Source organism: Athene noctua, chromosome 27, assembly GCF_965140245.1.
Source record: "Athene noctua chromosome 27, bAthNoc1.hap1.1, whole genome shotgun sequence".
Taxonomy (NCBI): Eukaryota; Metazoa; Chordata; class Aves; order Strigiformes; family Strigidae; genus Athene; species Athene noctua.
This window is the reverse complement of record NC_134063.1, coordinates 3,907,782-3,920,464: the sequence shown is the minus strand read 5'-3', so window position 1 is coordinate 3,920,464 and position 12,683 is coordinate 3,907,782. Positions and strand designations below refer to the sequence as shown.

The window sequence follows — 12,683 nt, the reverse complement described above, 5'->3', positions numbered from 1 at the left end:
ATGAATTTGATGAAAGGGGCTCCACAACTCAGGCTTATTTGTGCTGTGTCTGATAGAGTTTACGCCAGTCCCGCACCCAGGCTGCAAACGCCACTGACGGCTTCCTGTTGTGGTTTCCTGCCTCGGCTAAAACACCTCCTCGGTGGAGCCTGCTCTCCCTTCCTGTTCTCATCAGGGCCATTTCTGGGCCTAATGAAGACAACGAGCAGATAGGTAGACTCTGGTTGCCATAAATCCAGCTCCCCGTGGTTCTTTGCTGTTGTAGGCTGAGCGGAGCAGGGTGCACGCAGCAGAATGGTTTCTCCTGAGCAGTTTCCTCCTGACCCCTCTCCCGTTTCTGCCGACACAAAGCATGTATCCAGACAACCCCTTCCCAGCTCCAGTGGCCCCAGAGGTGGGCAGGAGTCAGCCCTGTCTCTGTGCTGCTGAGTGGGCTGAAGGAGGCTGGGCGGGACGGAGCAGGACTGACCACCAGCCCAGGCTCAGCTCCAGCCACTGCCTGAGAGCAGAAGCCGCTTCTGGAATAACTCAATGGGCCCAACACATCAGGCAGTGACTTCTCCCATCATGTTCAGAAATAAGAATTATGTTGGGAAGAATCAGGGCAAATACCCAGTGTGCTGGCTGAAGAACCAGCATTTTCTTTGCTCTGAACACAAGTGACACATTTACGGGAAATGCGGATGGAGACAAACTCTCTGATCTTTTTGGGGTCAGCATCTACGCAATTACAAAATCAAAGATCAGGCTCTAGGGAACAAATGAGACCCTTCAAATACGATAACGTTTCGATTAATCACCGGAAATTGGCTTCTGGTTGTGGGTGGGATTTTAGGCGATTTGATACCAGACCGATAGCTCTTTGGCAGAAGGGGCTCTGCAGCGATTCTGACAGCAAAGTGCCATTGCTCGCTGGATTCCCACTGCAAGCTGGTGCTGCAGCAGCACGGTGGTAGGTTCATTTCTGGTTCAGGCTGTTCTGAGCAGGGGGCTGCTTGCACACTGCAGGTCAACAGAGACGGTGGGATTAAACTCGCTTTGCAGTGATGACTGTCCGCATCTGAGCGCCGGCTTTCTCTGGAGCATGTGCACAGTGTAGGGATAGGATCTGCCAGACAGGAACAGAGTATTGGCCAAATTCAGAAACCAGCCAGAGTCAGGTATTGTGGGAAAAAAATGCATACATTTTTCAAGAGACAGTTAGAGGTAGGTTTCTTTTTGTTACTGTCAACTGATGGTTAATGTCTGCCCAGAAGCACTCAGGTTTATCTTTACATCCTTTTGCTTTGTTTGCTGCAAATGTGTATCTGAATGTTTTTTTAGACATTTAATATCCACCTCATGTTTTAATCTAGCTGCATTTAAGATTTTGGCCTTACAGACCCTCAAGGCAAAACTAATTTATTCAGAGACGCGAAAGAATTTCCTTTTATTGTGAACAGGGCTGGAGAGAAAATGGTAGGAAGTCAAAGCTAAAAAGTTCAGGATGGATGCAAGAAGCACATTTTTAATAGTGAAGGTAATTAACTATTGGAACAATTCACTGTAGGTTTCTGTGCATTCTCTATTGCTTGAAATCTTTAAATCAAGATTAGATGGATTTTTACGGACATTTTCTAGCTCCATTCAGGGCAGGATAGAGAAATCACCGTGTGATTCTCTGGCTGGGGATATGAATGCACTCACTGCTGCTCTCCCTGCGAGGTTTGAACTGACCCTACAGATAGTCAGCTGTGGGCTGAAGAACCTCTAGACAGGGAAGTCTGAATTCCAATTAAACCTTTTTGAAAAATTATGTGTCAGTGAAGAATTTTGCTTCTCTCTTCCAGATCGAGCACCAGCAGCGTGTGAGCTGACCCAAGTAGTCCCGGGAGGTGCACAGAGATGCCAGATGCTGCTGCTCACCTGCCCTTTTACTACGGCAGCATTGCCAGGTCAGAAGCAGAGGAGTACCTCAAGCTGGCGGGGATGTCGGACGGCCTGTTCCTGCTGCGGCAGTGCCTGCGCAGTCTGGGGGGGTACGTCCTCTCCATGGTCTGCAACCTGCAGTTTTACCATTACGCCATCGAGCGCCAGATGAACGGTACCTACGCCATTGCGGGGGGCAAAGCCCACTGTGGGCCAGAGGAGCTCTGTGAGTTTTACTCCAAGGATGCCGATGGGCTCTGCTGCACCCTCCGCAAACCCTGCAACCGCCCCAGTGGTGTGGAGCCCCAGCCCGGTGTCTTTGACAGCATGAGGGACAATATGGTGCGCGAATATGTCCGGCAGACGTGGAAACTAGAGGTACTAACCATTGCCAAGGGTGTTGTGGGACTGCGTAAGGCTCCCCGGGGCTTACTGCTGCTTGCCACCACAGCCTCCACTGTCGCTGTCATCCCCCTCTTCCAGCATGGTTTTAAAGCAAGGTCCTTCTTGGAGGCTGCTGGCACTAAGAGCAGTCTTAAATCTCTCTCTTTTTTCCAATTTCTTCTTCAGAAACCAGTCTAAACATCTTCTCGAGCCTTCAGACTCGTCCTCTGAACAGCTGGTGTTGCGTCTGCTCTGCTGGGTGTTGGAGCTCACTGCCAGCTTCGCATAAATGTCCCCGTGTGCCATTTGCTCCTCTGCAGCACCTGGGATGCTCGCTGGAGTTACACCAGCCCTCTCCCCGTGAGGCCCCTGTGCCCCCGTAACATCATGCTGAAGATGTAATGAAACCAGACTTAAATTCTTGCTCAGGTTTTCCTCACGCTTTGAAGTCAGTGGAGGTTTTGCCTATCAAACTGAGGTACTAGGTACTGGATCTGTTAGGTACATTTAAAAGTAGCTACAGACAGGTTCCCGCATTTTATTGCAGACTGGAACATATATGATAAATGTATAAGTCAAAACTCTGTAAAAGGTCCCACTGACAGCCATGTAATTAGTTTCCTTCTACTTGCTGTCACCTTGGCAGTGGCTATCAGACACTTCCAAGTCCTCGCAGAAAGGTGGCTCAGGCATTCTCCTTATGGAGCCATTCAACGAAAGATATCTAAATTTGGTCTATTTTAGACAAAAAGTCTAAAAAAAACCCCAGGTCTTGACAGAATTAGGTATTCTATGGGGTTTCTTCAGGAAGCTGATCTGTGGACACTGGTAAATAACACAAAGCACATTGCCATCTACTGGCAAATGAAAAATTACAGTAGTTTATAAAATGCGTGGGGCCAGTAAAATTAATTTGGGGTCTCCCACCCGATTTGCAGACTGCACCACTTTTGACAGGTTGTAGTGTCTGGGGACAGTGAGCAGCCGGGAAGGCAGAAGCACCAGAAGGAGGTCCTGCTCAATGCGAAGCTGAAAAACACCCCACGAGCCTCACATCAAGACCCCCTATACTAATAGGATGGCTTCTCTATTCCTTCACCAGCAAGTCAGCGGGCTTCAGCTGGATTCGAGGGATGGGACCAATTTAGATAAGTAAGGAACTGTGCTTTGTATCAGAGCAGAATTCAACCCACTATTGCTATAGGCATGATTAAGGCCACCGGCATTTCAGTTACGAGATCTTCCAATTTTCCTGCGTTGTCTGCCCAAAAGGGTGCAAAATAAACCCTGCTGAAGCCATGCAACAGTGCAGCAGAGTGGCAGGAGGTCTCATTTCTCACTCTTTTCCAGGGGGATGCACTCGAACAGGCCATCATAAGCCAGGCTCCACAGGTGGAGAAGCTCATTGCCACCACAGCCCACGAGAGGATGGCCTGGTACCATGGGAACATCACCAGGGATGAAGCTGAGCGGAGGCTCTACTCAGGGGCACAGCCTGATGGGAAATTCCTGTGAGTATGCAAAACCCTGGCGGTTGCTGTGATCCCTGTATTTTTTACCATTTCCCCAGCTCCACTACCCTGTAGTTGTGTCATATGAGAGAGAGTGGAGGTTTACCTGAATATGGTCAGACTGTGGTTACAGATCTTTCACAGACAGGGTCTGATGCCCCAGACCTATTGTTGTACAGACGGTGTCTGGCCTCCATGAAGAGCCAATACTGAGCTTTATTTGTTTCTCATGATTAGATATGTCTATGGAGTATGCATGTTAATGCACAGGATGATATGAGATATAGGGTTCAGTGGGTGAAGACATGTAACACTGACACATAGACAGTGTGAGGCCAACAAAAAAGAATTTGCTCTGCATTTCTGCTGAGGTGAGATAGCCCATAATTATCTCCTGAATGGGTTAGGGAAAGAAAGAATTAGATGGAGAGGATGAAGGAGAGGGGCAAGTGACTGAACGGTCCTGCCTCAGCCTCTGCAGAGGGGTGTTGGGAAGGTGGCAATTCCACCAGTGCAGTGCAGAGACACCTCACCAAGTGCCCACCCAGCAACCCACCACTGCTGCAGCCATGGTAATTTGCAGGGCAAAACCTAGAGTTGCTTTTAATAGTTCTCCTTTCTACCAGGCTGAGAGAAAGGAAGGAAAATGGCACCTATGCCCTCTCCCTCGTCTATGGCAAAACAGTGTATCACTATCGGATAGACCAGGACAAGTCTGGGAAGTATTCCATCCCCGAGGGGACCAAGTTCGACACGCTCTGGCAGGTACCGTACTGTGGGATGCTGACCACTGCTGTCCTAGTACAGCCAAGGCACGTTTCCTTTGTTATAGCTGCCCATGCCCTGAGGGAAAGGAAAGGCCCTGTAGAGATTTAAAAGGCTTTAAGACCATACATGGGTGGTTGTAGCCCCTTCCAGAAAACCCTTACATTCCTTGGGTCTGGCTGTCTATCAGCTCACCTCATTGCATTCATTTCTGTGCACTCCTAGATTTAAGTCTGGGATACCACAGCAGCTCTGAAATAGTGCTGGCTTTACCACTGCCTTCATGCCTGTTTTGCCAATTATCAGGCCTAGCACAAAGGACACAGCCAGCATAAAGATGAACCAATAACCAAATTGTATTTGATACAAAAGGGTCAGTACATGGGTGAGCGCTGGGGGTACAAACAAGTCAGTCAGACTATACATAACTGACATCAATCCCACTGACCCCAACAATGACACCACACGACCAACAGTGGGTGCAATAAATGGTGACATGCAGTTTCCCATAGAAGGCACAGGAGACAACTGAGTCAACAAGCCAAACACATAAGACCAAGGAAGCCACGTACTGAATCTCTGCACAGCCCGCGTTTACAAAAGCCAGAGCTGACTGGAGCCCAGTCCCAGGGAGGCGGGAGGCCCTTCCCCAACAGGGAACTCTGCACAGGGCACCCACCTCACACACAGACACTGCCCCTCCTGCAATGGTCCCAGCTGTTATCCCTCAGTGGGACACCTGACCTTGGGTTACTGACTGCGGGACCCCTGGGGCTCCTTTACCCAATGGCTCTGTCTGCCAGGCCGGCACCACCCTGGGGGGAAGCCTAAAGGGAACCTCACCCCCCTTTGGGCAGGGCTGTGGGAATCACCCAGATGTCAACCTTAACTTGGGGCTTGGGGCTGAAACCCCAGCATTTCAGTGCCTTACACTGGTCTGGTGCCTGTCCAAAGAAAAAAGAGGATCAGTGCTTTTTATTTCTATCTTTAAGCCAGATTACTTGAGATGGTTATATTAATTTCACTTGCACCCCACCAGCAAACATCACCCATTCAGCCACAGCACCTCAGACAACTGCCTGCAGCGAGCCCTGATGAGATTGTTCATCCAGGCTGACCTTCCCGTGCACCCCCACGCAGCTCCTGGACCAGCACAACTGCTGCCTGCAGATTGCTGCTTTCTGTTCCCAGTGACTGACTTCTGTGCAAAGAATAGGGGAGGGCAGAAGCCTTGAGCCAGCTGCCAAAATCTTGACATGACTGAAGATCCAAGTCCCAGGAGACACATCCTATCACCCTGGAGGGTCAGGGGCTTTGGGAAGTGGAGACGGCTGCAGTGTCCTCGTGAGGGTGGGGCAGGTTTTTTAGGGAATGTGACACATGGTCCAGCAACTCTTGGCAGTGCTGGGGAGTCGCATGCTCCCTCCCCCCCCCTTGAGCCCAGCTCTGCCCCGTGGCACACACCTCGGACCTGCTCCAGGGAACGGATACCAGTGCTTCCTCCTGGGCAGGGCTGTCTGGGGGACAGTAACTCTGTTTTGCTGAATTTTCCAAATTCCCAGGACTGTTTTCACTCTGTTATTGAAAACAAAGACTTTGGGGCCAGGCTCCTAATTGCAGATGAAATCTGAACCAGACAGGAGGGGAAGAGAAAGCCTTGTCTCCCTTGTGGTCCGGTGGCCAGGGGCTGGGCTGGTCGTCTCCAGCCAGAGTCAAGTCCCAACTGTACTTGAACCGGCAGTTGCTGCAGTGAAAAACTGCCTGGGATCCGCAGAGCTAAGCCTGGGGTTCCTCTGGGAAGGCAGAAGGTTTCTCTCAGGCTTTATCAAACACAATATGACTTAAAAACCTTTCTGGATGGGCAACAATAACATTACACTGAAAATGCCCTACCCAGATCTCCTGATGGAGATTTTCCTTTTGTCTTTCTTCAGTCCTTATCTGGCTTCCCAGGTTCTTCCCAGCTCTGGTAGATATCCAGGTATGCAAGCTTACTCTAGGAGATCCCTGAGTGCATAGATAGGAGATGAGAGAAAGATAGTCTAGTCCCTGCCTGCCATAAATCTGAGAGAAAGCATTACCATAAGCCACACAAGTTGCCTGCGATAAAAAGAGATTATTTTCTCCTCACAATAATTTATTTTTCCTCCGATTCCTTTCCCAGTTGGTGGAGTACCTAAAACTCAAACCAGACGGGCTGATTTTCTACCTGAGGGAAACCTGTCCCAACCCCAACATGCCAGGTGAGCTGACATGTCTCAGAGCCATTCCTGGCCTCAGTTTACCACCAACCAGCAGCACCAACCTAAGTTTCCTTTACTGTGTCCAACCTTGCTCAGACCTTGGTGGTGAGGGAACAGTGAGGTCTCTCTGCTCCTCTGGCAAACTGGGCAAGTCTCACGTCATGTTGTCTGCTGAAAGTGGCCACTCTCCAGGCCTGGCCTAGGGTGGCCCAAAGACAGGAGCAGATGGGGGAATTGGTGCTCCAAATGGATTAAGGACTTCTGGTGCCAAACAGATGGCTTCTGAAAAATGACCTGGTTTTTAAACAGCAGGAAATAACATGTCCTGCAAGTCTGGTCCCTGGTGGGTCTCTTGAACTGAACTCTCAAAACCGTGGGTCACTTTGTCCTGGTCCAAGTGTCACAAATATCACTTTGGAGCTTGCTTGTGGGACCCTCGCTCTCCTGGACAGGGGCTCTGGGGTACAGCTCAGCCAGTCCCTGCTCTGGGACTGATGGAGACTGGAGGGTGCTCCAGTGGGCCTGCACCTCCCCTGAGGGCTGGTCTGGGAATAACGCCCACATCCAGCCACATTTCCACACCTTTTTTGGCTAAAGCTGTGGAAACGGTCCTCTGGCGGGCGGGGGGAGATCAGACTCAGGCGTTCACACAGTCCTTCAAGGACTGGTGCTCTGATCCTGCTTGGGGCATAGGCAGACTCTTAATAACAGCTTATCTCTCCTGATTCACAGCATCTGCAGCACCGGTTCCACCGACCCACCCCTCTGTCAGCGTAAGTTTTGGGGAGGGTCTATTTTATTGGTACCTTAGTGGTTTAATGTTACTGCATTTCAAGCTTGCTGATCAAACTCTGCTCTTCAAACTCTGCTCTTCTCTAAAACTCAGTAACTCAAATGGAATATATTAAGCCCAGCTGCAATGTTGTCCCCTTTCCAGCTTGGATGGGGACGAGGAATAGCTGGGCACAGCTACCGTTAGAGCTGAAAATGGTTTCCATTCATACTGTGCTCCTTGCAACATGTGGGCTTGTCCTTGGGGAGCCCTCTCCCCCCTGCCCTCTTTGCCAGGCAGGAGCGAGGAAGACGTGGTTGGATTCTGGGAACACTCAGCCTTGCTGCTGGCCGCTGGCCACCAGCCAGGTCTTTGTGCTCCCTCTCCGTCCCTAGCCTCGGGGTATGTCTGCGCTCAGTCACCACTCCAAGTGCCGAGCAGTGTTGAAACCAGCTAGTTTGGGCTATAGGAGCAGCCCAACCCAGAGCCCAACGGAGGCTAAATAAAGGCCTGAGCATACACCCATCTTCTCGGAGAGCTTTCACAATCTGTGGTGGGCTCCCATGTCGCAGCGACTCTGCCGCAAGCAGTGCTGGCGTTCAAAGCTGTGCGGGACAAATGGGTGCCATACCACTTTGTTTCTCTCTGATTTTGGGACAGTGGCTTTATACAGTGTCCGCATGCCAGTCTTTGGGCAGGCAGGTGTGCCAGCTGCAAGCCGAGCTGGCCCGGGCTTCCCTTCGCTCCCTGTCTCAAAACAAGCTGCAGAGGCTTGGCTGGGATGACCCCCGCTGCTGCAGGGAACTTGTCACTTTGGGATTGGGAAAGCAGAGCAGGCAGAGAGCAAAATGCAGCCCTGTGTGCTTGCCTCTTGCTGCTCAGGTAAACACAGAGCCCTCACTCAGCACCTCACCCTGCATAGCCCACAGGCTGGCTACCGGAGGGCTCCATGGCACTGAAACCCCCAGGGTCTGATCCCAGCTGTGCAGCTGCAGTGGGGGTACTGGCCAGCCAGCACTGGAAGAGAAAAGTTGTCTCGATACCAGTCCAGTATCTTGTGCCCACCTCAGGGCCTTTCAGAGGGAATCACTACTTGGGGCTCTGTTGGGCTGCAGAGGCTCCCCATCCTTCTCCTCTCTGAAGCAGTTTCCCCTGACTCCTTTATCCACTTTATCCCTGTTTCTTTTCCAGAGACACCTTGGGCCTCTCAATGCAGATGGATACACGCCAGATCCTGTAGGTAAGCTGCTTTGAAAGCCCTCTCCTCCTAACAGAAGACATGACCTGGGGTTATCGCAGGAGCCATGGGAGTTTCCTGACACATCTTTATCACTTTCTGGACAAAGAGCTGTGCTACAAATCCCCTTTCTTACAAAGGCACCCAGGAACATGCCAGTTGTTTCAGGGTTTTGAGACACGAATATTGCAAAACTGTTTGCCCACACCCAGCTCCCAGTAAATCAAGCCCTATCCCATTCCCCATCGTACCCAGTAAATCAAGCCCTATTCTATTCCCCATCTTCCACCCTGCCTACTAAATACTCAGTGTATTCAGTTATATTTCAGTGGGGTGGCCTGCAGGGTGTCATATGTGGAGTGGGAATGCTCAGACACCTCTCCCCATCCTGGCTCCTTCAGCAGCTGTAGGGGTTGTGAAAGGAAGGGACATGCCCAGGAGGGAGGCTTGAATGCTGAATCTTGAAGAGAATTGGCCAAGAGACTAAGGAAGGGTACATTGTTTACAGTTATAAACAAGTGTATGTCTTGGGAAGGTGCAGGAAAGTCACGCTTGCTACCCATGGACACCAGTGTCTACGAAAGCCCATACAGTGATCCTGAGGAACTGAAGGATAAGAAACTTTTCCTGAAGAGGGATCATTTGATGATCGATGAAGTGGAACTGGGGGCAGGAAACTTTGGCTGCGTCAAGAAAGGAGTCTACAAAATGAGAAAGTGAGTGCTGCCCTGAAGGATGTTGAGGAAGCTGGAGGAGGGTGCTCCAGGCTGAGCTCAGAGGTGTCCCCAGCTATCCTGTTTCTAGATAGGACCCTAAAGTGATAATGGGGTGGAGGTATCAGAGAGTGATAACTTTCCACGAACTTTCAGCGACAGCTTTGTTGCTCTGCGAGTGTAATCTGTGCTGCACACTCCACCAAAATGGGCTACTGAGATTGCCAGTGAGAGATCAAACAGTATCACATGAGAGGTGATTTGTGTTCCTGGCTGTGATACATGAGTCCAGCTGCTGTTTAGTTCATCCCATGTGTGTTCCTCTTGCTCTCTTACAGGAAGCAGATCGATGTGGCCATAAAGGTGCTGAAGAGCAACAATGAGAAAACAGTGAAGGATGAAATGATGAAGGAAGCCCAGATCATGCATCAGCTGGACAACCCCTACATTGTCCGCATGATTGGGGTCTGCGAGGCAGAGTCCCTGATGCTCGTGATGGAGATGGCTTCTGGAGGGCCGCTCAACAAGTTCTTGTCTTCCAAGAAGTGAGTACTGAATAAAATGTGGCTGCCTGATTTTCTGTACTTCTCATCAAAGTCTGCTGCCGGGGGAGCCTAGCTTTGTAGGTGGAGGGAAGCTGATAACAGCAGAAAGAGATGTCTTTTTTCATGTGAAGTAACAGGAACTGATGCTTATGGAGCAGAGATGTCTATGTTCATTCTCTCTTGCAGCTAGAAAACTTGGAGGGGACCATGGTGTACAGAGTAATGGCAGGTCCTGTATTACTGCATTGTCCTTTCATCTTCCCTAGAGATGAGATTACAGTCAGCAATGTTGTGGAGTTGATGCACCAAGTATCCATGGGGATGAAGTACTTGGAGGAAAAAAACTTTGTCCACAGGGACCTGGCAGCCAGAAATGTCCTGCTGGTCAACCAGCATTATGCCAAGATCAGTGACTTTGGACTCTCCAAGGCTCTTGGTGTTGATGACAGCTACTACAAGGTAAGTGTAAGCACAGCAAAGGAACCAGAGAGCTAGCAGGAGCCCTCCTGGCCAAGGGCTGACACTCCAGAGGCAGGGTTTTTGGGCTCTTCCCAGGAGTCCTGCTGCACGACCACATCACACTCTGGCTGGCCTCACTGCTGTGACATTAAAAGGGGCTTTGCAAAGGTTCAGGTGTCAAGGAGGAAATTCAGAGGGATGCAGAGGCAGTGATGGGGATGCAGTGCAGTGAGGTGACAAGAGAGAGGAGAGGAGCCAGGGTAGAGCGCAGGGAACAGAAGGTGATGAAGAGTGAGCCAGGGCGGATCTTCCTGGCAGTGTGCACCAGGGCTGGGCCCTGGGGCTGGGGTGCAGGAGGAGGGTGGCACCATGGGACAGTGTCCTGCACGCAGGGATGGCTGAGCAAGACAGCAGGGCCTGAGCTGGGGTTTGGGGCTCAGGGCTTAGGGCTCGGGGCTTGGCACCTTGAGCTCCCAGCCCAGGTCAAGTGGATTTTTCAGCAGCATGGGATTGCATTTGACACAAACATTTAGCAAAGCAGAATTTAGGTTCACCTCATAGTGGTCTGTGTGTCAGGGTGGAAATTTTCCTCTTTGCTTTGCTACAGGCCAGGACAGCAGGAAAGTGGCCCTTGAAATGGTATGCCCCTGAGTGCATCCTCTATCACAAGTTCTCCAGCAAGAGTGATGTATGGAGCTACGGTGTGACCATGTGGGAGGCCTTCAGCTATGGGCAGAAACCGTACAAGGTGAGGCAGAGCTGGGTCCATCATAGATGGATGCCACAGCCTAGTGCCCCAGTCTATAACAGGCTGACACAAACTGAAATTACAATTTGTATTTCCTTGAGTGGGTGCTCTTCCCACTGTCGAACAGAGGGGAAAGAAGACAAGCTCACTTCCAGTTTATGAAAGGCATAAATTAGATTGCTTGGATCCTGCCACTTTCTGTTCATTTAAAGGATAAGAAACAAAACAAAAATTCATTTGGGTTTGAATTAAAGCAGATATTTTTTTGATCCTCTGCTCACTTGCAGAGCTGAAAAATCAGTTGCTTAGCCACTGCTCTGCCCATGCTTGGGATGGGGTCTGCAGGCTGGGCTGGCCACAACACCAGACACCGCTGCTGGGTGCCAGGGTTGAAAGCAATGACTGTATGGGATGTGTGGTGCCTGGATCCAAAGCCAGGCCCAGCTCTAATCTGTCTCTTCTATCCCTGTTGCCATCTCCAAAAGCATTAAAGCATTTCCCATTTGATCCTATCCTAGAAAATGAAAGGCCCAGAGGTCATCAGCTTCATAGAGCAAGGGAAGCGCATGGACTGCCCCACAGACTGCCCGGCAGAGATGTACAGCCTCATGCAGCAGTGCTGGACCTACAGGTGAGGCTTTCACTAGCTCAGCTCTCTGCTGGGCGGCAGGTCTGTCAGAACAGCGCACACTGTCTGGATGGTGGCAACATAAAGCAAATGGTGTCTCCTGCCTTGGTCTCCTTCTCCAGCCCCTGACGAATGATGTACCTATTTCTTTATTATCAGACCCCTCCGTGTGCCTGTACAAATATTGGAGGATGTCAGAGCCTCTTTGCCTTTGACCCTCTCCATCCCAGAAAAGTCTTAGCTGCCTTTCTAAGCCCTGGTACAACTGGGCTGCTGTTCTCCCCCAAGTTCTTCTGTGCTTGGTATCTTCTAATTTCATCAATCCACTTTTGTCCTTTCTGTTGACCCTCTTTGTTTCTTTCTGCCCTTGCAGATGGGAAGAGCGTCCAGGATTTATTACTGTGGAAAACATAATCCGCACCTACTACTACAGCATTGCTACGAAGACAGAAAATGGGCCAGAGACAGTGAACAAGTCTCAACTTCCTTGAGTTTCCTTTTCTGTTCCTCAACACACACCCTTCCTGCATGGCACCTGGAAAGGCTCTTTGCAAATTTTTGCTTTAATCTCTCAAATGCGGGTTTTGTTTCTCAAGTAGTTCCAGAACAAAGAGCCTGGGAGACAACGCTGTCACAGCAGACAAGGGCACTCAGCTGTGCCTCGTGTTTCCAAACAGCCGGCCATGATTTACATCTCCAGCCTGACCCAGGCACAGGACAGTACAGACACTATTACAGTTCCTTCTTACCCACTTCCAAAACTACCCCAG

The 12,683-nt window shown here is 50.4% G+C and overlaps 1 protein-coding gene across 1 annotated transcript; it reads left to right on the top strand.

Moving 5' to 3' along the window:
• The first annotated feature begins 1,884 nt into the window (after positions 1-1,884).
• Positions 1,885-12,404, top strand: ZAP70 (zeta chain of T cell receptor associated protein kinase 70). Its single transcript, XM_074928020.1, has 12 exons — positions 1,885-2,286; positions 3,643-3,803; positions 4,430-4,568; positions 6,733-6,811; positions 7,544-7,584; positions 8,775-8,823; positions 9,356-9,536; positions 9,872-10,078; positions 10,345-10,537; positions 11,145-11,285; positions 11,804-11,916; positions 12,287-12,404. The coding sequence occupies exons 1-12, from the start codon at positions 1,885-1,887 to the stop codon at positions 12,402-12,404; spliced, it is 1,824 nt and encodes a 607-aa protein (XP_074784121.1).
• The last annotated feature ends 279 nt before the right edge of the window (positions 12,405-12,683 follow it).